The sequence below is a fragment of the Camelus bactrianus genome, chromosome 19, assembly GCF_048773025.1.
Source record: "Camelus bactrianus isolate YW-2024 breed Bactrian camel chromosome 19, ASM4877302v1, whole genome shotgun sequence".
NCBI lineage: Eukaryota > Metazoa > Chordata > Mammalia > Artiodactyla > Camelidae > Camelus > Camelus bactrianus.
This window is the reverse complement of record NC_133557.1, coordinates 9,671,132-9,694,226: the sequence shown is the minus strand read 5'-3', so window position 1 is coordinate 9,694,226 and position 23,095 is coordinate 9,671,132. Positions and strand designations below refer to the sequence as shown.

Genomic DNA, 23,095 nt, shown 5'->3' with positions numbered 1-23,095 from the left:
ATTTATCAAAATTCTCGTTAACATTCAATGACCGACTCCTATGAAACTGCCACTGAAAACAAACTGCTCCTTCCACACAACTCTCCGGTGTGAGCTCCCAGAAGCAGGGCAGTGTCCTGGCCAGCCGTGTCCTCCACAAGTCAGGTCAAAGGAGAGCATGGGTAGCCGGCCTGCAGTGGTGGGACACAGTCAAGCAGCTGAGTGATGCCTGCTCAGCCCTGGGCCGCCTGACATCTCCACTCAAGGCCAAGGAAATGGTAAATGTCCCAGACAACATGGATTCTTGTCTCAGGTGAAACAGAAACAGAACTGCAGGTGTTGTCTAAGCAAGATCTCCAGGCAGGTTGAGGCCAACCAGGAGTCCACAGACTACAGCGCAGCTCCGGGTCCGGGGTGGAGGCCAGGGAACGTCACAGCCAGATGTCTAAGACCAGAGCCACTCCCAACAAGGAAAGAATGACTGATGAGGAGACCAGTAACCACATATGGCTGTTTATTTCATACAGGGCTCTGTACAAAATATTTACACATATTCTTTACAGAATAGTAAACCACCTGAAGGTAAAAAGATAATGCTTTCTTCTCACTGGCGAGAATCCTGACGTCAGCAAAGCGGTAAAAGAAATGAACTTTCTCCTTCCTAGGCCACAACAGAAGCAAGTGCCACCTGCTTCCTGGGATCCAAAAAGCCATGGCCTGGGGACCCTGATCACATGCACCTCCTTTCCTCTTCCCCATCAATTCCTTCACTATTTACAGAAAGGCCTGATAGCCTGTGGCAGGAGGGGCCTTTGCTGTCCATTTGTGAAGATGACAAGAGGACAAACTTGTTGTGGGGGAAGACTGGGAAGATCTGTCACATCATCGGGATCCTGGAAGAATTTCCTTTGTCTTGATGAATCTACCACTTTCTAGATTAATCCAACCACATCACACTCACCCCGGGTGAGACTCCTGCTATGGAGTCTGACCCACCACTTTGAGCTTTTCTTGGCTGTAAAGTGCTTCGTGTAACTCAGCGTAGACAGACGCCTCTCCTAACTGCTCTGGGCTTGCGGGCACTTGGCACGTCAAATGCCCTGCACTGGGCACACCGTGGGCATTTGGAAAGGATGTGGGTTCTGGGTGTGGTGGAGTGCTTCTGGCATGTTTACTTTAAGAAAAGACCTGCCAAGAGAGAACAGTGCCCGCGACAGACCAGGAAAATAAAAGTACATGGCTGCTTCATATTATACACTCCAATTCTTCAAAGCAGCAAAAGGCACTTTTTTCTCAAGCCACAGTTAATCTAAAACAAACCTGGCTTCACTTACAGGAAAGCTGTACCAGAAGAACTGAATGATCCATCTTGTTCCCTAAGGCCTAGAGAGTCCTCAGGAAGCCTGGGACAGGGAGCTTACCGTCCCACGCTCCTACCACTCCTCAGTTTGTCCCTTTCTGGGTGCTGACAAGTTCCCAGTGACATTTCCAACCAGGAAGGAGAGACCAGCAGTTGAGGAGAGAAATCCAACCCAAAAAACAAAGCCAAGGTGGTGAGTGGGGGCCAATTTGGGAGGAGAAGGGTGATGTGAAGAAAATAGGAAGGAAGGAAGGAAGGGAAGCTGGACAAGAAGTGGGCACTTTGGACGTGTACAAATAGCAACTCTGGCTAAAGTAAAATGTTAAATAATTGAGTAAAAAGGAAACGTCAGCGTTTTAGAAACTCATCCTTCTGATGAGAACTATTTTTTTTTCCCATGAAGGAACTCTTATTTTAAAATGAGGGTACTTTACATGTTGGATGTATGTAATTCTAAAAATAGTAGTAAAAGTGTCTTTTTAATAAGCATCTCATGTGGCTTGTGGGAGAGAATAGGGAGGGAAAAAAAAAGCAGGCAAAACCCAGTCTGTCTGAACCCTAAAACTTAACATTCCTTCCTATTTGTCTGGAAATGCCCAAGTGACTTCTAGGCTGAAAATAGGTAGGATTTACCTGGTAACCTAGTTCACATGTGTCTCTCAGATTTCTGACCAACTACTGGAGCTATTCTTAAAAGGGGCCAACCTTGCCTCCGGGCTAGCCTCCTCTGCCCCTTCACCTTCATTCCAACCTCTGACTTCTTTAGCAGCAGCTCCATCCTTCTTTGTCCGGGTAAAGCAGACAGAATGGGAGGAGCCACCAGGAGGCATTCAGAGGTCCAGCTTATTTACTATTGAGCAGCCAAGACATCCCCCAGTGACCAGTTCCAGTCCAAAAGCAGCTGGGAGCTCCAGAAACCCACTTCCTCCAACACGAGAGGAGGCAGTGGAGAGCCCACTCAGAAGCCCACTGTGAGGGAGAAAGAGTTCCATGCTCAGGCCCCCATGTGCCCGGTGTCAGGCAGGCTCTGCTACTGGCCTCTGAAGCAAAGGCAACCATGGACGGGAGGGAAGGGTGGCAGGAATAGAAAACCCTTGACAGAAACCCTTTTAATAAAGGAAATTCCACCCCCTCCCAATCCATCCATGGAAGGGTGAGACCTTGATTTCACGTAAGAGGAAGTGTCTTCTCTGGCTTTTATGGAAACAGCTGCAGTTGAAACTTCGGGGCCCACTCCAGGGCACTTTTCACTACAGCCAGAGCGGCCGCTCCAAGTGCCACTGTCAGCCCCATCACTGCCAGCTTCACAAAGCGGTTGGTCCTTGGTTTGGTCAGGACATCTTTTGTTCGATCCTCAGTCCGCAGAAGTCCCCGAAACCGCTGCCGCAGCACCATGTCAGGCCTCTGCTGGGCTGATGCCAGCTCAAAGTCTTTGAAGGTAGAGGCTGCCGTTCTGTAGAGGGGAAGGAGACAGAAGGAGGAAATGGGATGAAAGAAGGGGAAAAAACTAGGCTAAACAGGCTGAGGGCAGAGCCATCCATTCAGAAAACTCTTCTTCATAAAGACCCAGGAAGTCTCAAGTGAGGATTCCACTGGCATAAGCACAGGTTTCTGGAAATACCTCCCCAGCCCTGTCCCCACCAGACACAACCTTCCAGCATTTCTGCTCACTAACAAACACCCTTGTTCAACCAGGGCCTTGGCTTCACTCACTTCTCTGCTCGCTGCTGGGCAGCTGCCTCCCGAGCAAGTTCGGACGGGGGAAACTGAACAAAGAGGTCCCCTGCTCTGCTGATCAGCGTCTCATAGGGCAGGTCCTGAGGGATCTGGGACAGCAGGTGGTGGACCGAGGCCATGTCACAGTCACAATCCAGGACTTCCTGCTCTCGATACAACACGATCTGTGGGGAGCAAGGCCTTGCATCAGAGACCAGAACATCCAGGACCTTGGCCACTTCATTTCATTCTCCTTAGAGATGAATTTAAATTGGTAACAAACGGGCTCACCCCCAACGTTCATCACATTCTTGTATCCATCTAGGAAGCAATGATGTACATATCTGAGTGCTTTTACCCCTGGGCTAGCCCTTCCTGCTGGAGGCAAACTTTCACCTCGCGATGTGGAAGGCTGACCAATTACATGAAGGAGATTCTTTTAGGAGGAAGGAAAGGAGGGGAATTACTAGACATTCCTGGAGCTCCAGCATAGAAGAAATGCTTCAGGACAGTAGAAAGAATGTTCTTTAAAGAACAACAAAGAGTGCCACGAGTCCCCACCTCCACCCTCATGCCCTTCTAATAACTGGAGCCCCCAACCCCAACTGAAAGCCAGGTCAATTTTTCTATCATAATGCCACGCCTCTTCTTGTCTTAAACCCAGAGTTGGCCATCTATACTAGCTCCAGGAAGTGTCAATAGAAACCCTGATAATTCACAATGTATGTGAGCATTTTAAAGGTTCAGAAGAATTAAGCAGTAAACAAATCAAATCTGTTTAACTTTAACCAGCATTTCTCAAAACTTGTTTTTACATGGAACAATTTTTTCTCCCATGGCGCTCCCATTAACATTCTGCAGAATAGTGTCCTGGGATGCCAGCCTGGGAAGTACTGTCTTTTGCATCTTCAATCATTAGGTTTCCTTTTAGGGAAAATGATCAAGCTGGACTGGATGATGTGCACCTAGCTGCTGGCTCATGGTCTGTACTTACCACAGCTGCAAAGTAAATGGGCATCAGCGGGTGGCAGGCCAGGAAGAAGTCATATAACCGCACAACATGCCTGAAGTCAGAAAGGACGTGTCCAAACCAGGTGATGAGCCAGCTGAGGGCAAAGATGGTCCCCACCTCGGCACTAGGGGCAAGGAAAGCTAGGTGTTAGGTTCCCTACTGAGCCATCCCTTCCTGCTTCCTGGGCCTTCTCTGTCCTCTGTGCTGTGAGAAGAAAGCATTTGGGAAACACGATTTCTAGAAAAGTCAGTCACCTACAAATTCAGCATCTTTGTACCCACCACCATGATGCTAATATCACAATAGGGCCCTGGTTGCCTTATCTCCCTGGATGCTCTCCTGATGGCCAACAAATGTCAATTACAGGGACAAGAATCAACTGTCTTCAGAGAACTATACCGTGCTTTTCCTTTTGAGAAAGCCACAGCCTTTTGAGGGGCTCAGGCACATATTCTCAGGTTTGAAAACACAACGGTATTAATTTTATAGTTAACATGAGATGACTGAAACACCTTAAGACACAGCCATTATTAAAAAAAAAAAAGAGAGAGAGAGGGGCAGGCATTGGCCAAGAACACACTTCCATCTAAAGAGAAGAGAAAAGTCATAAGAGAATTGCAAAGAAGTATTTCTTCTCCTTGGTATGTGATGAATAAAACAACCCACAGATGGCCCTGTCTTTCTCGCCTCTGGATCCTATAAGACTCTGTACTTCTCTTGCAGCAATAACCTCAGAGTCTACGCTGACATACTTACCTTGTCCACCTCTCCCCATTAGATGTACGCTCCTCAAGGGCATGGGCTGTAACATCTCTTGTATCCCCAAAAGAGCACAGCACACAGATAATATGAAAGACTGTGTACAGAACTGAATTATCCAAATTGCTGGTAACTGGAAAGGACAACTCAAAAGAACTTAACACTAATCAACATAAGATGATGATGCAATTGAGCTAGACTTGTGAGGAATAAACAAAGGCTAGGAGAAAGCTGAAGAGGGGTGTGTAAACACACATAAATGTAGACACATATATACCTCTGCATGAAGTCATGGAGTTCTGGATTCACCTGGTCAATGATGGGCATCAGATAGTTTAATATATGCTTGGTGTTGTCCATTGTTGGATCCATGAAATCCCTAAAGGGAGACAATTCAATGAGCTTGGTCAGACCAAACACTCAGACCAGGGTTGAGGGGCAGTAGGGTGGAGTGGGGCTCAAACCACTAAAAACACTGACGAGAAAATGGGCTGAGGAGTTATCCCCAGGCGGGGCTTGAGGAATGATACCCATCCTTTGCACTGGTACCTGAGGTGGTGGGTAGATAATTTTTCTACCAGGGATGTCGCCAGCCTCTCGCCTACCACCAGCAGAAATGTGACCACGATGTCATGGTAGCCCTGGTAATAGTGCAGCTGAGGGTTGCGCTCCAAGATGAGGAGGATGATGTCAATCAGTTCTTCCTGGAGCCCTTCTCTCTGTTCTTCTGGCATGCCTGGGAGGGGAGGGCAAGGGAAATGCACTTGAACATGACAAGCAACCTAGTAACATGGAGGTTAGGAAGATGGTCAGCAGTGGATTTGCAGAGAAAGTGTTTAATAAAAATTAATTACAAACGATTTGGCAACACACTCAAGATCTATACACTGCTGACACCACCTGGAATATAGGAAAGAGCCACAGACTGGCAACCTTACAGTGGGGGAACCCAGCCAACACCATCTTAACCAAGTCACCACAGTTCACACCAGTAGTGTGACTATTCAACAGCATATACCTCCTGATATGACACAGTGGAAAGAACTCAGCATCACTTCAGTGGAATTCCTATCAAGAGTGCATAAACTGAATCTTATAATGAAGAAATACCAGAGAAACCCAAACTGAGGGAAATTTTATAAAACAACTCACCTGTCATAAAATACAAAGGAACTATTCTAGAAATAAAGGAGGCTAAAGAGATACGAAGACTGAATGGGAAAAGCATGAATTTGTATTTCTTTTTCCTATAAAGGATATTATTGGGATAAATGGTGAAATCTAAAATCTGTAGCTTAGACAGCAGTATTTTTCAGTGTTGTTACTGATTTTGATAAGTGTGATAAACCTGGTTTTTAAAAAATACACCCTGAAATATTTAGAGGTAAATGAGTACTGTGTGTGTAATTTATTCTTAAACATTTCAGAGAAAAATTTATGTGTGTGTAGAAAGAGAAGGAGAGAGAGAAAGCAAATATGGTAAAATGCTAACACATAAGGAAATCTGGGTAAAAGGTACCTGGCGAATTCTATGTTCTATTTTTGCAACTTTTCTGTAGGTATAAAATTATGTAAAAACAAAAAGTTTAAGAGATGCATGTTCCCCTCAGAACCAGACTAAGTATCACAGGAAGTACTGATCTCCTTGATCCAAAGGCGCAGCTGGAAACAGGAAGCCTGTCCTGGAAGCTCTGTCAGAGGATGCAGCTGGTTCTGGCGGTGGTCAAGTGTGGCTCCTCATCGGCTTTTAGTATAAAAATGCCAGCGCTTGGCCTCATGACCTGTTTTAGAAGAACAGTACACAGCACAGCCTTCCTACACCTTAGGTTTTCCAGTCAAAAACAGATCTTGTGAGAGAAAACAGCTACTGTAAGGGGCCAGACCAAATTGAACAAAGGTTTTTATGTGAGAGCAAAGCCCATCTCTTGCCCATATTTACCCCACCCCTTCTCATAAAGGCATACTCTGAAAGATAAAAGAGAAAATGAAGTAAACCAAGCACTATGGATAGATAAAGTAATGAGAGTAATGAGAAAAAAAGTTAAACTTTGAATTCTATATAAAAGTATAGTGATCAGTATAAAAGTGATCAGCTAAGCTCAGAAGAACATTGATGTAGAAAAAATATGAAACCACACAGGATGTTCAGCCTACAGAAAGAATATGAGAGACAGATGTCACATATATGGAAGAGGGATAAAGGTTTCAGAAGGAAAACAGGTTACTGAGGGAAAAATATGGGACACATCTGTCCTATGTGGTCTCATCAAGACCAGCAGGATAGGAAAAGGGCATTGGAGCACAGGCATATGTTTTTATCAAAACCAAAATGGCAGGCTTCTGCCAATCACAAGAGCCTTTCCAGGGACCAAGGGTGCAAGCAGGAAAGAAGGCCCTTTAACAGACAAAATCCACTACCAGGGCATGGGTTCAGAAGAGTCAAGCAACGGATTTAGAGGCTCTAGTAATTCTCCTCTCCTCATGGACCTAAAGGTGGAGTTGCCCAAGAAAGAAAAGTAGATCCTCAGCATGAGGTTTGCTGCCCAGTTTCCTTCGCTGTGAAAGTGGAGACAGTGGTCATTCTACTCATTATTCCTGGGAATGGGGAGGTGATTTTAGGAACAGACCCTTTAAACATGTAGTGACTGCCACTCCTTATAGTGCAAGGGCTCCAATATATGCACATGCAAGATACTACTATTTATAATTCTAAACAAATGAAAATATTAATAGATCTTGTTATTGACCAGTTCCAAGCCAATCTATTCTTCAAAGCCAGATTGATGGCTCTAGCAATCCCTACAAAATCTCTTCTGTGGCTGTGAAGGTGGGAAGACCCTGTTCTCTCATTTACCACCTCTGGGCCAAATTATTTTTGGCTCCGGCTTTCACAGTTGGGGTCTGAGTGGACTGAGTCAATGAAAGAATGACTCAGCAGACTGGGAGCACAATGGGTCCCTGAGGGGGCAGGGTCCCGCATGTAGTCACACTGTGTGCTGGGATGGAAACTTCCTGATACTAGCAAGCACCAACACAGGAAAGTAAGTGCAACTGGGACAGAAGACCCCCATGGAAGACTGAAAGCACGTCTTACCAGGAGGGAACCGCCGTAAAGACCGCCTGACATCCAGCAGCACTTGTTGGTAGTCCTTGCTTATCTGTCGTAGGTCCTTCCCTATTGGAGGAAAAGGAACATGTTACTGCAGGAATATCTGCAAAGCCAGAACAGGAGCAGAACACTCTGGTATGACACAAAAGGCCTGGAAGACATACTTCAGCTTTTTCTTGAAGATGCAACATGACTCAAGATACAACACTGGGAGAGGAATCCCTAGTTACTTCCAAACATACTGTTTCATGCAAGTCATGGTGACTTGTGAGGAGGGAACACAGATTATCCAAGAGGCGACAGATGAGGTGGAAAGAGGAGCAGAGGAGAAGTCACGAGGCCAGGAGCCCAGGGCAGGCTGCCACTGTGCTCACGGGAACTGCTCTAAATTTCAAAGTCCACAACTGTAAAATGGGAATTATTCTCTTCCATAGGATCAAATAAGAGCATGAAAGTGGAAACCACAGGACCACTGGAAAAACTCAAACATCTGTAAAGTCTAGGGAGCATTGAGCTGTTCAGAAAGGATTACTACGGTAAATTCATATACAGAAGAATCTAACCTCTCTTGACCCTGAAATTCTAAAACTAAGACACTGCAAACAGGATATAGTACTTGTGTTCAGTTGATAAGCCCAATATAGTGGGAACGGAAGGAGGCAGTCTCTAGCTGTTATATACAGAACAAGTGGACATGTCCTCCATAACCGAAATAAAAACTTACCAGAGAAGCCTGTACAGTACTTCCCCACACAGACTTCATCTTATAAAGTTACAGGCAATTTGGAATCTACAGAGCATCATCTCAGGATTCAGTGTGAATATGGCAATCCCTTTTCCTTCCAACAAGAAGCTGACTGCTCTCAGGCAGCCTGGTTCCAAAGATAATAGCAAGTGGCAGCTTAAAACATCTACTCGGCTGCACCATGACACTGTGACCTTTCTATCGGCAGAGGCTGTTTTAATCATTTCTAGTGCCTGGCACACATTAGGAGCACAATTGGTACTTGCCAAATGAATGAAACAATTCCCAGCACCTGGACTTTTGCCATACACAGTAGGAAAGCAATAAATGTTTGTAGAGTGAATGAATGACAAAGTGGATTCATTGTTTTGCAGTACTTTCTTTTTGTATTTTGCACTATATTCTAAGGAACTCTTTTTTACTATGCAGGTCTTGCAAATAAGTTAAGTACAGATTTCCTTTGATATCCAAGGGAGATTGGTTCCAGGACCTAAGGATACCAAAATCCAGATGCTCAGGTCCCTTGTATTAAATGGTGTAGCATTCACACATAACCCATGCACATCCTCTTGTATGCTTTAAATCACCTCTAGATCACTTGTAAAACTTAGTACAATGTAAATGCTTTGTAAATAGGTGCCAGATGGCAGCAAATTCAAGTTTTGCTTTTTTTGGGGGGGTGGGGTGGGTAATAGCTCAGTGGTAGAGCATGTGCTTATTAGCATGTACAAGGTCCTGGGTTCAATCCCCAGTACCTCCTTTAAAAAAAAAAGTTTTGTTTTTTGGGACTATCTGGAGTTTTTTTTCCCTAGAATATTTTTGATCCATGGTTGGTTAAATCCTCGGACTAGGAGGACCAACTGTAACAGCTTTCCATAGAATTACATAATTTTAGAATTCAAAATGGTCTTAGTATTTCCCCATTAAAAAGGCTTTTTTGCTTTTTTAAGGGCTGTAGAGGTATTATCTCTCTCCATTGCCCACGTTTCTCAAAATGTAGTCTTTCTGCAACAGAATTAGGGTGCTTGTTAAAATACAAATTCCTACAACCCACTTCTTAGTGAATGTAAACTGTAATATGCATTTTTAATAAACTCCCCTACCTAGCCAGTAAAAGCTCCTACCTATTAACCTAATAAAAGCCCATTCCATTTCTAAATAAAATTCTACTTATTAGTTTGGTCTTATTTTCAGAGTAGGCCCAAGCATTTCCTAAAATGCTTTAGATTTACTCACATACTCTTGGTTTAAACGGAGCATAAAAATCAAAGGCCCTAGAATTCTTTTTCCTTGTCTCCTAGACACGATCCCCTTTCAACAACCCCCCCTTCCCCGCCAATTACCTGATATAGGAGGTGGATCATTGGTATTGACATTGAGAAGCTTGGGCCACACTTTCCGCCTGATCTCGTCAGTCAGGAGCCCCCCTTCACTGATAGCCATGCGTCTAAGGGCAGCCACATCAGCTGGATCACTGTTCAGAGCCTGGTATATCTCTGCCACTTTCTTTTTCCTTTTGGCATTAAAGTCTGCAAAACAGAAGAGAAAAGGGCATTAGACACATACTGAGCATGTGTGCATTTTCTGCTCAGGGCTCAATCTCCTTATTTGGTTCGAGGTATAAGTAGGTATATTTAAAGTCAATCTATCGATATTTAATTAGCACATAATGTGCAAAACACTAGGGAATTACAATTAATTAATACAGTAACTGTAAGGAATTACAGTTATAAAAGTGCTCAGTATATTCAGGCATATCTAACAGTTACTGCTCATATTTTCCTATAGAATGCTTGTGCTTTCTTAATAGTAAACTTTACAGAGCATACATATCTCTTAATATAATAGTTTTTTCCTGTTCTTTATAGAGGAAAAATGTATATGCATGTCACCAAGATTCAATACTACATTTTTTAAACAAAACCACATGTGGAAGAAGTCTCCAGTTACAGGGTAATATAACTAGTAAACATCAGAATCACATGGAGATATTTTCAAAAGCAGAATGTCAAAGGGTGTATACTTAGGTCTCCAGTGTGGCTGGTGGTAGAGACGCAAGATACTGCACACAAAGCAAGTATTTCTTAACAACCATACTAATTACTGATGATCAGGAAATAACATTTTAGGCATCTTACATCCTTATGTGGCAGTTTGTTATTTATACACAGGCTTATACTGTGTTTACTTTTTTAGGAGATTGGTTGAGAGTCTGTGATTACCGTGCGTCATATTATAAATCTTCTATTTAAAATAATGGGGTAATAGGCTCTCAGAGTTTTCATGCAGAATGTCTAATTTTAGGAAGAACAAACACAAGAAAAGTTAAACAAGACAACACCAAAGAGATGTCACAAAGAAGTGCACTGTAACTGCCTAAAAAAGGTATGTGCAGATATCAGGAGCTCAAAGAGACTGCTGTGGGTCAGGCTAATCTGAGAAGGCATTACTGAAGAGTGCAAGAGGCTGGGAGGAGAGCAAAAGAAAGGCTTGGAGATGGGAAATACAGGCCCTTTCATTTAACAGTAAATGGACTCATTAAAAATATTTATGAAGCACATACTAGATGCAGAGCGCTAGAGTTAATGTAAGGTAGGTAACATTGGAAGGCAGGTTAGGCTTTAGAGAGGACTAACTTTGGAAGTAGGTTAGACTTCAGAAGGGACTAACATTGGGAGGTAGATTAGGTTTTAGAACAGACACTAAGCAACTTTCCTCAGTAATGTTGTTCTGAGGCAACAGTCTACAGACTGCTTCCATGACAAAGCTGCACATTATTAATACAAATGAAAGTTGGTACTAATGGCCCTGGTTACTGATCTATGAGAGCTGTGACATAAAAACCATAAAAACAAAGGTACCAACTGGTTTGGAGTTACAAGTAATTGGAGGTGTAGGCAGGAAAATAACACAGGTGCTTTTTCACCCAGGTAAACCTGTTGTCCTGGCTAGACTGTTATTTTTCCTGGTGACGTGGTAGGTGACAATGTGTCCCAGTATGTCTGAGAGATTTCTGGTTTACACCCATAGTCCTGGCGTAGCTTCATAGCAAATCCCTCCTACTATCTGTACTCTCAAGAACATCCCAGGTTAGATGCTAAATTAAATGGTTACTCTACCCAGAAATCATGAAAAATCAAGTCCCAATTCCCTCCATCAGCAAAGCACATAACTAGTTAAATGTTTATTCACAAGGTGCTTCAAGCTCTTGGCTTGGGCGTGTCTTGCCATTCATCTACCTGCCATTAATCTATCCATTCATTTATCAGTCCATCATTAGTAAGCATCTCCTTGTGGTAAGCACTGTACTGGGGATAAAGACATGAAGGTGACTCCCTCCCAGCCCTTGAGAGGCTCACAGTAGGGAGGAACACAAGTATTATAAATGATATAATAGAATCATGAATAATTATGAAAATCCAGAGGAAAAAACAACTACTTCTGAGGCAATCAGGAAAGGCTTCACCAAGAATATATTCTGGTACCTCCTGAAGGAAAAGTTTGCACATGGAAGAGTGTGTTGAAAGGAGAGCCTTCCAGAGGAAGGAGTATGTGCAAAGACCTTGTCACATGAAAGAAATATCATGTTGTGAAAACGCAGAACAATTCTGTGAGGCTGAAGTGCTAGGTAAAGGAAGAGAACAGAGGCCAGAAGGACTGCAGTGAATGCAGCTGGTAGGAGAGCCTGGGCTGGATTTACCCGTTAAGGAGTCTGGATTTTTATCCGGCACTCAAGAGGATGACAGGGAGGGATCTTACTTTGGGTCAAAGGGACATCCTGCGGAAGAGAAGGCTGTATGTGTCCAACAAGGAAGGATTGTAGACACACAGGAGACACAAAAGACTTTATATAATAACACAGGCTGAGGCAAAATATGAGTAGGAATTGAATTGATTTCCAACAAAGAAGAAAATCCGATATTAAATTTTTTTTTTATCTTAGAGTGTTCTTATACTTTCTACACATCATAAATTAAGAACACTTTGGTGGTAGTACAAAATATTTGCAGTAAGGGGACATTTAGAAACCTTGTTAACCTATTTGCCAAGAGTATGGAAAATTTTCCTCAATTTGTTTAGACATATACTCACCCTGCCCCTCTTTCCATTTAAGCTATTCAATAATCTAGGGAAAGGGAAACCATTGGTTGTATCTTAGGGGAAATAACACTATTTGCAATCTGCTGGATTTCCAGTAGGTTTCGGTAAACATGCTAGAATTTTAACTAATTCTGAATCCAAAACCACAGCTCCAACACTTATTTCTCTAAATATTCTGTTTGGATTCTATTTAAGTCCTGCATTTCAAAATTTACTATCACCTTGATTCTGATGCTCTGTGGTAACTCAATACCTAAATGCAGAATAGAATAAATAATTTAGCTTAGCTATTGTTCCTCTGGAAAAATTGGCCTCTAGTACATGACGTTATCTTCCCCGTACTATTGTTAAGAATATCCTCACTGTACAACTCTAAATAGATTTGTAGGCTCTTTGGCCTTTTTCTAAAGCTACTGTTGATTCCCAGAGGAGAATGCTGCTCAGTTGTGGATTTTAGCTGCCGTATGTTCAGACCCCAATATCACCTTCCTCAATCCCATAGTTAAGTGATTAAATGTTAGTGGCAGATGAAGGCACTCCTACGTGTGCCCCCCCCACACAAATACTTTATTGCACCTAATATACTGGCTTTCATTGTGACATAAAAAGGGAGGAGAAACAAAACTCAAGCAAACCACAGATGGATAAATTACATGGTGATAAGGGCAAATATTAGACTGCACAATGAAGGAGAAAAGGTCAGCAGAGTCTCAACTGAACAACTAATTTCCACTTATTCTCTCTACCTCAGAAAGAAGAAATGCTTGGAAAAAAGATTAAAATCAATGTTTAACTATTAATTCTATTTTAAGATAAATTTTATGTATGGATTTTGGGGTAGAACACATTTCTAGACTTGAAAATGCTATTTTGGGGCTTGGGATAAAAGTCCACATTTCATCTGGAGATAGCATCTATGTAATTCAAATCCCCCTGAATCTTTTCTTCTCCAATTATTTTTTAAATTGAAGTATAGTCAGTTTACAATGTTGTGTCAATTTCTGGTATACAGCATAATAGTTCAGTCACACATATACATACGTATATTCATTTTCATATTCTTTTTCATTATAGGTTACTACAAGATATTGAAATAGTTCTCTGTGCTATACAGTATTAAACTTGTTGTTTATCTATTTTATATATAATAGTTAGTATCTGCAAATATCACACTCCCAATTTGTCCCTTCCCACCCACTTCCTCCCCTGGTAACCATAAGTTTATTTTATGTGTCTGTGACTCTGTTTCTGTTTTGTAAATAACTTCATTTGTCTTTTTTCTTCTCCAATTTTTTAACTGCTCCACTTACAAGAGAGATGTATTATATATTCCAAAGCTGGTATCTTCCAAATTCCTTTATAGTAAAAGGTCTTGGCTTTTATAACCATGACAGAATGAAATGACTATCTTACAGCTCACTGTAAAATATAAGACACTGCTATAAATAAATCCCTGCTGCCTGAAAAGTAATTCACTCAACAAAGGAAAAAGGAATGACACAGGCACTAACTTGGCTTGCCCTCCATTAGAATGATCACTTAAATGGAACAGCAGTTCTTAACAGTTCAGATAAAGATGGCTGAGTCTCTTGCTGTCTCAAACCTCTCCCAATTCTGGCTACAGACCCAGGTAAAGATTTCTGCTTCCTCAGAGCAACAGGTATCTTCAAGAGCATCTGGCTTGGTGAACTTAATATACAGGAAAGGACAATGACTAAAAATGAGCACTAGCTATGCTCCTCTAAAAGTTTTTCTATGTCAGCAAAATATATACTAATGACTTAGATCACGTAAACGACCTACACACTTAGTAAGTGAATCTTACGAGACAGTACAAAATTCAGTAATTATTATTTGGTTTAAGCATGCATATCAAGGAAGCTTTACAATTTTTAAACAGGAGTTAAGCTTAAATAAGCAATGCTAGCCTTAAAACAATGGAAGAGCCAGTCAGAGGGAGATCCTCCCAGACAGACACCCCCTGTTCCACCTGCTGAACTCCTGACACTGACATTGGGAATTAACTTGAAAATTTATGCTTGAACAAAACTACAATGAGGTATCTCCCCACACTGGTCAGAACGGCCATCATTAAGAAGTCCATAAACAGGGCAAGGAGGGTATAGCTCAAGTGAGAGCACATGCTTAACATGCACGAGGTCCTGGGTTCAGTCCCCAGTACCTCCTCTAAAAATAAATACACCTAATTACCTCCTCCCTTCAAAATAAGAAAATAATTAAAAGAATACAATAATAAGTAAATAAAATATTTTTAAAAACCAACGATTAAAGAAAAAGTCCACAAACAATAAAGGCTGGAGAGGGTGTGGAGTAAAGGGAACCCTCTTATACTGTTGGTGGGAATGTAATTTGGTACAGCCACTATGGAAAACAGTATGGAGATCCTTAAAAAACTAAAATCAGAGTTACCATACGATCTAGCAATCCCACTCCTGGGCATATATCCAGAGAAAACTCCAATTTGAAAAGACACATGTACCCCAATGTTCATAGCAGCACTATTTATAATAGCCAAGACATGGAAGCAATCTAAATGTCTATCGACAGATGATTGGGTAAAGAAGTTGTGGTACACACACACACACACACACACACACACACACACTCTGGAATACTACTCAGTCATAAAAAAGAATGAAACAATGCCATTTGCAGCAACATGGATGGACCTAGAGATTATTATACCAAATGAAATCAAAGACAAATATCACATGATGTCACTTATATGTGCAATCCAAAAAAACAACAGAAATGAACTTTTTACAAAACAGACTGACAGACATAGAAAACAAACTTCTGGTTACCCAAGGGGAAAGTGGGGGGAAGGGATAAATTAGGAATTTGGGATTAGCAGATACAAACTACTATATATAGAATAGGTAAACAACAAGGTCCTACTACATAGCACAGGGAACTATATTCAACAGCTTGTAATAACCTATAATGATAAAGAATACATATATGTATAACTGAATCACTATGCTGTACACCAGAAACTAACACAATATTGTAAATAAACTATACTTCAATTAAAAAAATTATGCTTGGAAAAAAAGTTTATGCTTGAACTTCATATCTGTACCAGAGAAAGACAGTGGGAAGGGAAAATCTTACCTTATTCTGAGTAAGATTCTTATTAAAAACAAAATAAAACAAACTCTTTTTTTGGAGGTCCTAATTAGTTTCAACAAACAGTACCCAAATGAGCAGATTCATTAACTACCTGAAACATAAAGATAAGCATGTAGAAGAAAGGCTGCTTTACCCCCTAAATGGAGAAAAACATTCTAGAGAGTAAATCAATTGGATCATAAAGGAGGGTTTATAGTATTAGTAACTTTGCCAATTCTCAGATGATTAAAAACAAAACAGAAACAGACAAGAAAAAAACCCCAAACCCTCACATCTCTAAATTCCTCCCATTCATCCAGAGAAGCAAAATCAAGGAAACTAGGGGATTAAGTCTTGCAACTTGGGCACAGCTGCACTGCAACAGGTCACAAGACCCATACCAACTTGGGTTAATGACTATTATGCCATGGGGACAGATTGCATACAAACACCAGCAAAGGGTTACAAGGCCAAAGGGCCCAGGGAAGTAATACGAGGAATGAGCTCTGTTTCCAGGCAGGGTTAGAATAGGAGGAAAGGGAGTAACAGAAAATGAATCCAGAGAAACAAAATGTGAATACCAGGTGCTTCACCAAAATGTGGGTTGAGTATGTGGCTGGTTCTATTACGGGCACCACCCACAAGAGGATGGAAAAGTGGGAAAGTTACCTTAGTCTTCGCCGGGGGGGGGGGGGGGCGCAAATTTATTTTACTTGGTACAGAGTAAACGATAATTTTAACTGTCACGTATTAACTGTATGTAACACATATATGAAAACATAGTGCACAAGTAAACCATGATTTCATGGAAGTTATTGCTTAGTATAAAGCAGTTTTTACAATAGAATTGCTTTTTACATAATGAAATAACATTAAAATAAGTGGGTGCCACAGGATTGAGGCACAAAGTAGACTGGAGGGTGCCAGGAGCTGCGGAGAATGGGAAATGGGGAGTGATGGCCTTTCTATTTGGAATTAGAAATGCTCTGGAATTAAGACACTGCGATGCCTGCACAACCTTGTGAATGCACTAGGAACCACTCAACTGTATACACTTTAAAGGGTGAATTTCGTGGCAATTAAAAGAGATACGTGGTCCCCGTACACCGCGTCCATCCAGAGGACGACCGATGAATGAAGTTTGGGAAACCGGCCTGACCACTAGGGAGGCGGGCCCGGAGCCTGCGGACGTGGCCGGACAGTCTCGGTCAGGGGTGAGGCTTGGCTTCAGTTCTCAGAGACCCAGTTCTCCTCTCCAGACCCCGGGAGTACCGTCCCGCCCTTCCCAATGGGGACGCGAGTCTGCCACCAGGGTTCCTCCGGTCTCTTCAGCATCACTGACCCCCCAATCCAGGCTCTCCTCCCCTTCAGACCGACTAGGGCCTTCCGCCTTTTCCTCTCTCGCTGTCCCGACCGCTGCCCTGGAAGCACCCCGCGCAGTCTCCTCGGGCCCCCAGCCCGCGGCCCCCCGGGCGCCGGCCAGCTCCTCCGGCAGCTGTGCCCTGCCAGTGGGGCCGCCCCTACCCCTCAGGCCGTCCTCTCAGGCCGCTCCTCCGCGCCCCGGCCGGCTTCCGTACCTGCCTTCTCCGCGCCGCCGTCCCAGCAGCTGGAGGTGGGGCCGTCACCCTGAGCACTCCGGAGGGCCATGTCCCGGGGGCCCGGGCCCGGGCCCGAGCCCCGGCTGGTAGCGGAGCCAAGAGAAGACGCGGCTACGGCCGCGGGACCAAGCGCCGGCTCCGCCGGGCAAGCTCGGCTTGGTCAGCCCGCGGCGCGCAGGCGTCCCTGCGCGGGTCCCGCCCCGTGCGGCACGTGACCATCCGCTACGCCGGGCCGGGTCGCCGGGGCCCGCGCGCAGGCGCTCTAAGCGGCGAGAGGAAGAGTACGGGAAGCGCGCCCCAGTTAGTTCCAACTGAATTTGCAGAGCGTGGCGCGGTTGAACAAATGTGTTTAAGACCAGATTTTATCATTTCTTTTGTTTTCCTTATCTGTATGTAAAATGATACTGATGATAATAAAGTTCCTGAACTCACAAGAGTTCTTGGGAAAGTGCCTAGAACACTACCATGTCGTGGTAGTAAGTACTCCACAGTTGGGGCTGTTATTTTTGCTTATCAAAGATTTTACCTCCTGTCTCACTTCCCCACAGGTATTCCTGTATTATGCTTGGCGACTTCAGGGTTTAGCATAATCTTCTCATATGGTTCTGCAGTTTGTGCTCTGCACAACGCCAGAAAGTGCAGTTCACATAGATGATTATATGGCAGTACCCTCTTTGAGTTGTACAAAACTGGCCATTCATCCAAAATGAGCATCTGTCTTATCAGGGATTTGACTGCCTTCTCCTCCTCCCCATCGTCTCCAGTGACAGTCCTTTCTCTTCCAATAGGCGACGCATTCCTTCTATCATACCCCCGTATCATTGTGGCCAGAAACTGATCCACCTCTTCAATCTCCAGTGCTAGGCCACTGTCACTGAAATTCTCATGATTCTGGTTGCTGGATGACCCCTACCATAACAATTATTTATTCTTCTGAGACGTCCAGCCCGTGGAACCCATTACTACTGGTCCCTTTTGGTTTCATGCTCATCCTGTTCAATCCAGGATTCATGATCTACCATCACATGGTAAGTCCTTTTTAAAAAGGTCGTCTGGTTAGCTTTCATGAACAGAAAAGATTACGCTGAAGTTAATTTGATTTTTAAAACTAATACTCTATTTATTTAAATTAGAAATCACCAAACCTAGTTCTTCCTTAATATCAACTGACAAATTTTACAATTTCATTCATACATCTAGTAAATTTTAACAATCACTTCTTTGGTACCATTAATAAACTTGGTTAATTAAGTAGATTCCCTTTGCCCCCTTCTGTTCTTCATGCTGTTGTCACACACTGCTTTGCTTCTTAAATCCCTTCCTTCTCTTCACCTTCTACCCCAACCCTGCTCCACCCCACATTTGCAGACAACCACTTAACTACATTTTGTCACTAGATTATGTTTTCTAAAATAGTATATGGATGGAATCATATAGTATGTATTTTTTTTGTCTGGTACTCACTCAGCATAATTATTTTAAAATTAATTCAACTTACTTTTTATTGCTTAGTATTTTATTACATGACTATATATATGCTATAAATACATAATTCACTGCTAATATTTTTGCTTTAGACCTGGGGTTAACAAAGGATGACCATTTGCAAGCTAAAACCAGCTCACTGCCTGGTTTTGTATGGCCCATGAGCTAAGAATGGCTTTTATAATTTTAAATTACTGGGAAAAAAATCAAAGTAGAATAATTTGTGGCACATAAAAATCATATGATCTCTTGGACGTCTCTGTGGCTTGGTGTCTGTCCTTCGGCCTCTCATGCCCCAGTACTCCACAAGAACATGCCCTGGGTAGCTGCTGCAGCTTCAACTTGGGACCCAGAAGGAACTATCTGTAGCAAACCCAAGTCCAGTCAACACAGGAGCCCAGTCCAGCCCAGCCAATCCTCAACTTGAAGCAATTTTGCTTGGCTGAACCCAGTTTAGATCAGCTGACTATAGCTGACCTAGAGATCTGTGAGGATAAAGGTTTTTGTCGAAAGGATCAGAGAGCAAAAAGCAAGAGAGTTTGTCTATAACGACTGGTTTAGAAACTGGAGACCTGGCAGCACAGCTACGCAAAGGTAGTCCAGGAAGCAGAACTAAGCAAGAGACATGTTTTTTTTTTTTTAATTAAAAGAAATTTATTTAGTAGGGTGAGGTAATTAGCTTTATTTATTTACTTATAGAGGCGGTACTAGGGATTGAACCCAGGATCTCATGCATGCTAAGCATATGCTCTACCACTTGAGCTATACCCTCCTGGGAGACATGGGTTCTGATGGCAGGTGTGGGTCCTGGCAGCTCTAATTTGCTAAGGCTGGGACTTTACCAAGCCAGCTTCAGCAGCCCCTCCTCTGGAAGGTTTCCCTGACCATCCCTCCTTCCCCAAGAGTTCAGGACCCCTTTCTCCCCAAGAAGTTTTTCTTTGGCATCTTACCATAACCCTAATACTACAGCTACTGTTTTGTTTTCTTTTATTCTGGAGGCAGCCTTTTCAAGTGCCAGGTGATTGTTTTTTACCTCCAAAGTTACTTCAAAGGCTGTCTCCTATCTCCCTGGGGGATTCAAACCTTCGCCCCTAGCCTCTGAGTCCAATTCATATCCAAGCCTGGTGTCCTAGGAGGGCACTATGACTTCAATACCCACTTACCTTAAGGATGAATTCTGTCTTCTTTTCTACCACCTGGGAATTTCCATTTCTTTCTTTGATACTGGTTGTTTATTTGAAAGTAAATTACGTTAGCATCCTCACGTATTTAGAGCAGGAGGTAGGTACCTACCTGAGTTAGCTCAGTCTACCACGTTGACTAGCAGTGATTTTTTCCTGGGGAACAATTTTGTTTCTTGCTTTTCTATTTGACAATAACACATTTCCCCATGGGCTTGCGTCTCATCTCTCTCAATCTCCAGTGTTTGGCATTAGGGCCAGGTTCACAGACACCAACAAATCTTTGTTGAGGGGCATATTTTGCAAACAAATGAATTCTGGAAAGACCAGTCAAGATGAGTGCACAGGGAACTCTGTCTCTGGGCTGAGGGGATGGAGCTAAGTGGGTGAGCAGAGAACACAACGAGATGTATTTCAGAGCGTGGAGAGCTGTGAGTATTTAGACTTCTTCATAGGCGGTTCACCATGGAGTTTCCAGAACTGTTCAACACAGAGAAGTCCTTCCTTTCTAGATAAGTCTATGAACATTTATCTATAGCTGAGACTCTGACTCACAGGGTGGAGTGAGGAAACCACTTGCCAGCTGCTGCTGCTGCTTTTTCTTTTCCTCATTAGAGGAGCCAAGAAAATTCTGTCAAAGCAGGTGATGCAAGAATGAAGCCGACTCAGAAATACCCAATGCTCTCAAGAACTCCAAGAAAGGGACTGGCCATCCAATAAACTCCCATCTGGAGGTACCTGGGGAAGAGCTGCTTACACTGAGGCCACTGAGAATCCCTGGTGATTATGGCCACAGGGAGGCAAATCCAGACTGTAATTTGCTACCGTGTAAAAATATTCGGCTTTCAGTAGAGAAGTTAAAAATTCAGAGATAGAGTGATAGAATCTTACAGGGGAAGAGTTAAAGGGGGTGGGAACACAGCAATGCTGTTCTTCACGCAAATTAGAAACTTAACTTGCATCTGTTGAAAACTTTTATTTTATGAATGGGTTTTTTCCTTTTAGAACAAGATAATTTACTGCCATCTACTGTAAAATTGTAGAAATAAATGCACAAATGAATGGCATTCCTATAGATGTGGCATCTTTTTCTGCACATAACCTGCAAAACTGTACTATTCAGAGTGGAAATGAATATTTAGCCCAACTCTACTATACGCCAGACACTGTGCCAGGCACTTTCTAAATATTTATCATCTAATCTGAACAGGTATTTACACTCTAATTTTACAGATAAAGAAGATATTAGGACCTCTGGAGCAAGAAGGTAGAGAAGAGGGGCAAAAAGGGGCTTCATCTGTATTGGTAATGTGGACTTAACTTGGGCGTTCGGTTCATAGGTGTGTTAGGGCTTCTTTACAACTTGGCTCATGTCTAAGATGTTTTACAATACTAATTTTACATCACTTGTGAAGATTCAGAGAGGTTAAATAACTGATCCAAAACTACCTAGCCAGACGAACTCTTGTCAGAACTGGGGCATTTGTAGTTCTACTAGGTTGCGTCTCTAAAGTAGTTAAATTTAGCACAGAATCATAGTAGGGTTATAAAATCTAGACAGCACTTGTCTACATTAAGATTGACTCCAGAACCAGACTGCCTTGTGACACCCTCAATGTCTATTCTACTTAGAGAACAGCCTGAACTTTGTATTATTACATACAAACAGTGGGGAGCAGGGATACTGTAGCATCTAAATCTACTAAATTGGTCAGGATCATTGCTCAGCCTTCGGCCACTTAAGATTTCACCAAGGGCTCATGAAATAAACATTTTGTCATGTTAATCAAGTCTGACCTGTGGCTTATAATTACAGTTGCAAACCTATGAACAAGGCTCTTCAGATCTTGAGATGCTCTTTATTCCACACCACTTCCATTAACTTATTGTGTGGAGGGGAGGTGGAACTGGGAGTGGAGGATGGAATTACCATTACTGAACACCTATGATGAGCCTGGCATGGTGGTAAGCCTTTTTCCTTGTGCTACTCCATTCCATCCTCTTCAATCTGAGGGATAGTGACACACACACACGAGGTTTTTATGAGGATATATGTAGTAAGACACACAAACAAGGTCATCAGGGAGTTTACGTGCAGGTGAGGGGAAGAGACAAACAAATAATGTAAGTTCAGGTGTTATAAGGAAAAAGGGCATGGGGGTAGTGATGGTTGTGAGGGAAGTAAGGAGAGATGACTTGAGATAGGGTGGAGCATCAGTAGATCAAAGTTTTTAGACCCATTTTTTGAGAAGGGAACCGGGGACAACTTTCCTTCAAAGCCTCTGGTTAACTTTTTCAAGCAGGAAAAGGCCCTGGGAAGACAGCCTCTCTAGCAAGCACACCACTGTCAGCCACAGTCCCTAAAGCTGAGGCACAAGGGAGGACGAAGTTACCGGCAGGGAGGTGGCAAGGACTGGTGACATTAAACAACTACTCAAACCCAATTCTAATCTCAGGAGAGAAGTCTGCTGGTGGGAGTGGTGACAAAACTAGATTTTTTTCAAGAGATACTCAAATGATCGGTTCTAATTGTAACCACACTTGACAACAAGTGAACCAAGATGAAATTTAAAGAGTGAGATATAAAAATTTTCAAATCTGTCAACCAATCTCCAATTTTCTCTAGTACTTTATTATCCATATCCTGAAGATCTAATTTTACAAAATATATTCCTTTGTCTCTAATAGGCTCACTATAACAATTTAATCTTCCTGTCTCATGTATAAAATAAAAGTAAACATAAGAAATTAAAGTTCATGTAAGTTTGGCATTTCAGATACAAGGTATTACACGATGGTTCCTTTTATCTAAACCACACTTCTCAACTTCCAGTATTAATAAACTCCGAATATCAACAACACATGGATGCCATAAAATAGTATGCACTGAACATTTAAAAAAAACTAGAAATTTAGGA

General features: G+C 42.6%; 1 protein-coding gene and 1 non-coding gene across 2 annotated transcripts; one reads left to right on the top strand and one right to left on the bottom strand.

Moving 5' to 3' along the window:
- Positions 1–476: 476 nt before the first annotated feature.
- On the bottom strand, positions 477–17,711 carry TBC1D20 (TBC1 domain family member 20). Its single transcript, XM_010960920.3, has 8 exons — positions 17,491–17,711; positions 10,024–10,209; positions 7,921–8,001; positions 5,376–5,562; positions 5,104–5,205; positions 4,050–4,191; positions 3,053–3,240; positions 477–2,792 (listed from the first exon to the last, which is right to left on the bottom strand). Exons 1-8 carry the CDS (start codon positions 17,558–17,560, stop codon positions 2,537–2,539), a joined length of 1,212 nt encoding a protein of 403 aa, XP_010959222.2. The 5' UTR covers positions 17,561–17,711; the 3' UTR covers positions 477–2,536.
- On the top strand, positions 9,356–9,440 carry TRNAN-AUU (transfer RNA asparagine (anticodon AUU)). The gene is given in 2 exon segments: positions 9,356–9,401; positions 9,405–9,440. It is a non-coding gene; the product is annotated as a tRNA-Asn (tRNA).
- Positions 17,712–23,095: the final 5,384 nt, after the last annotated feature.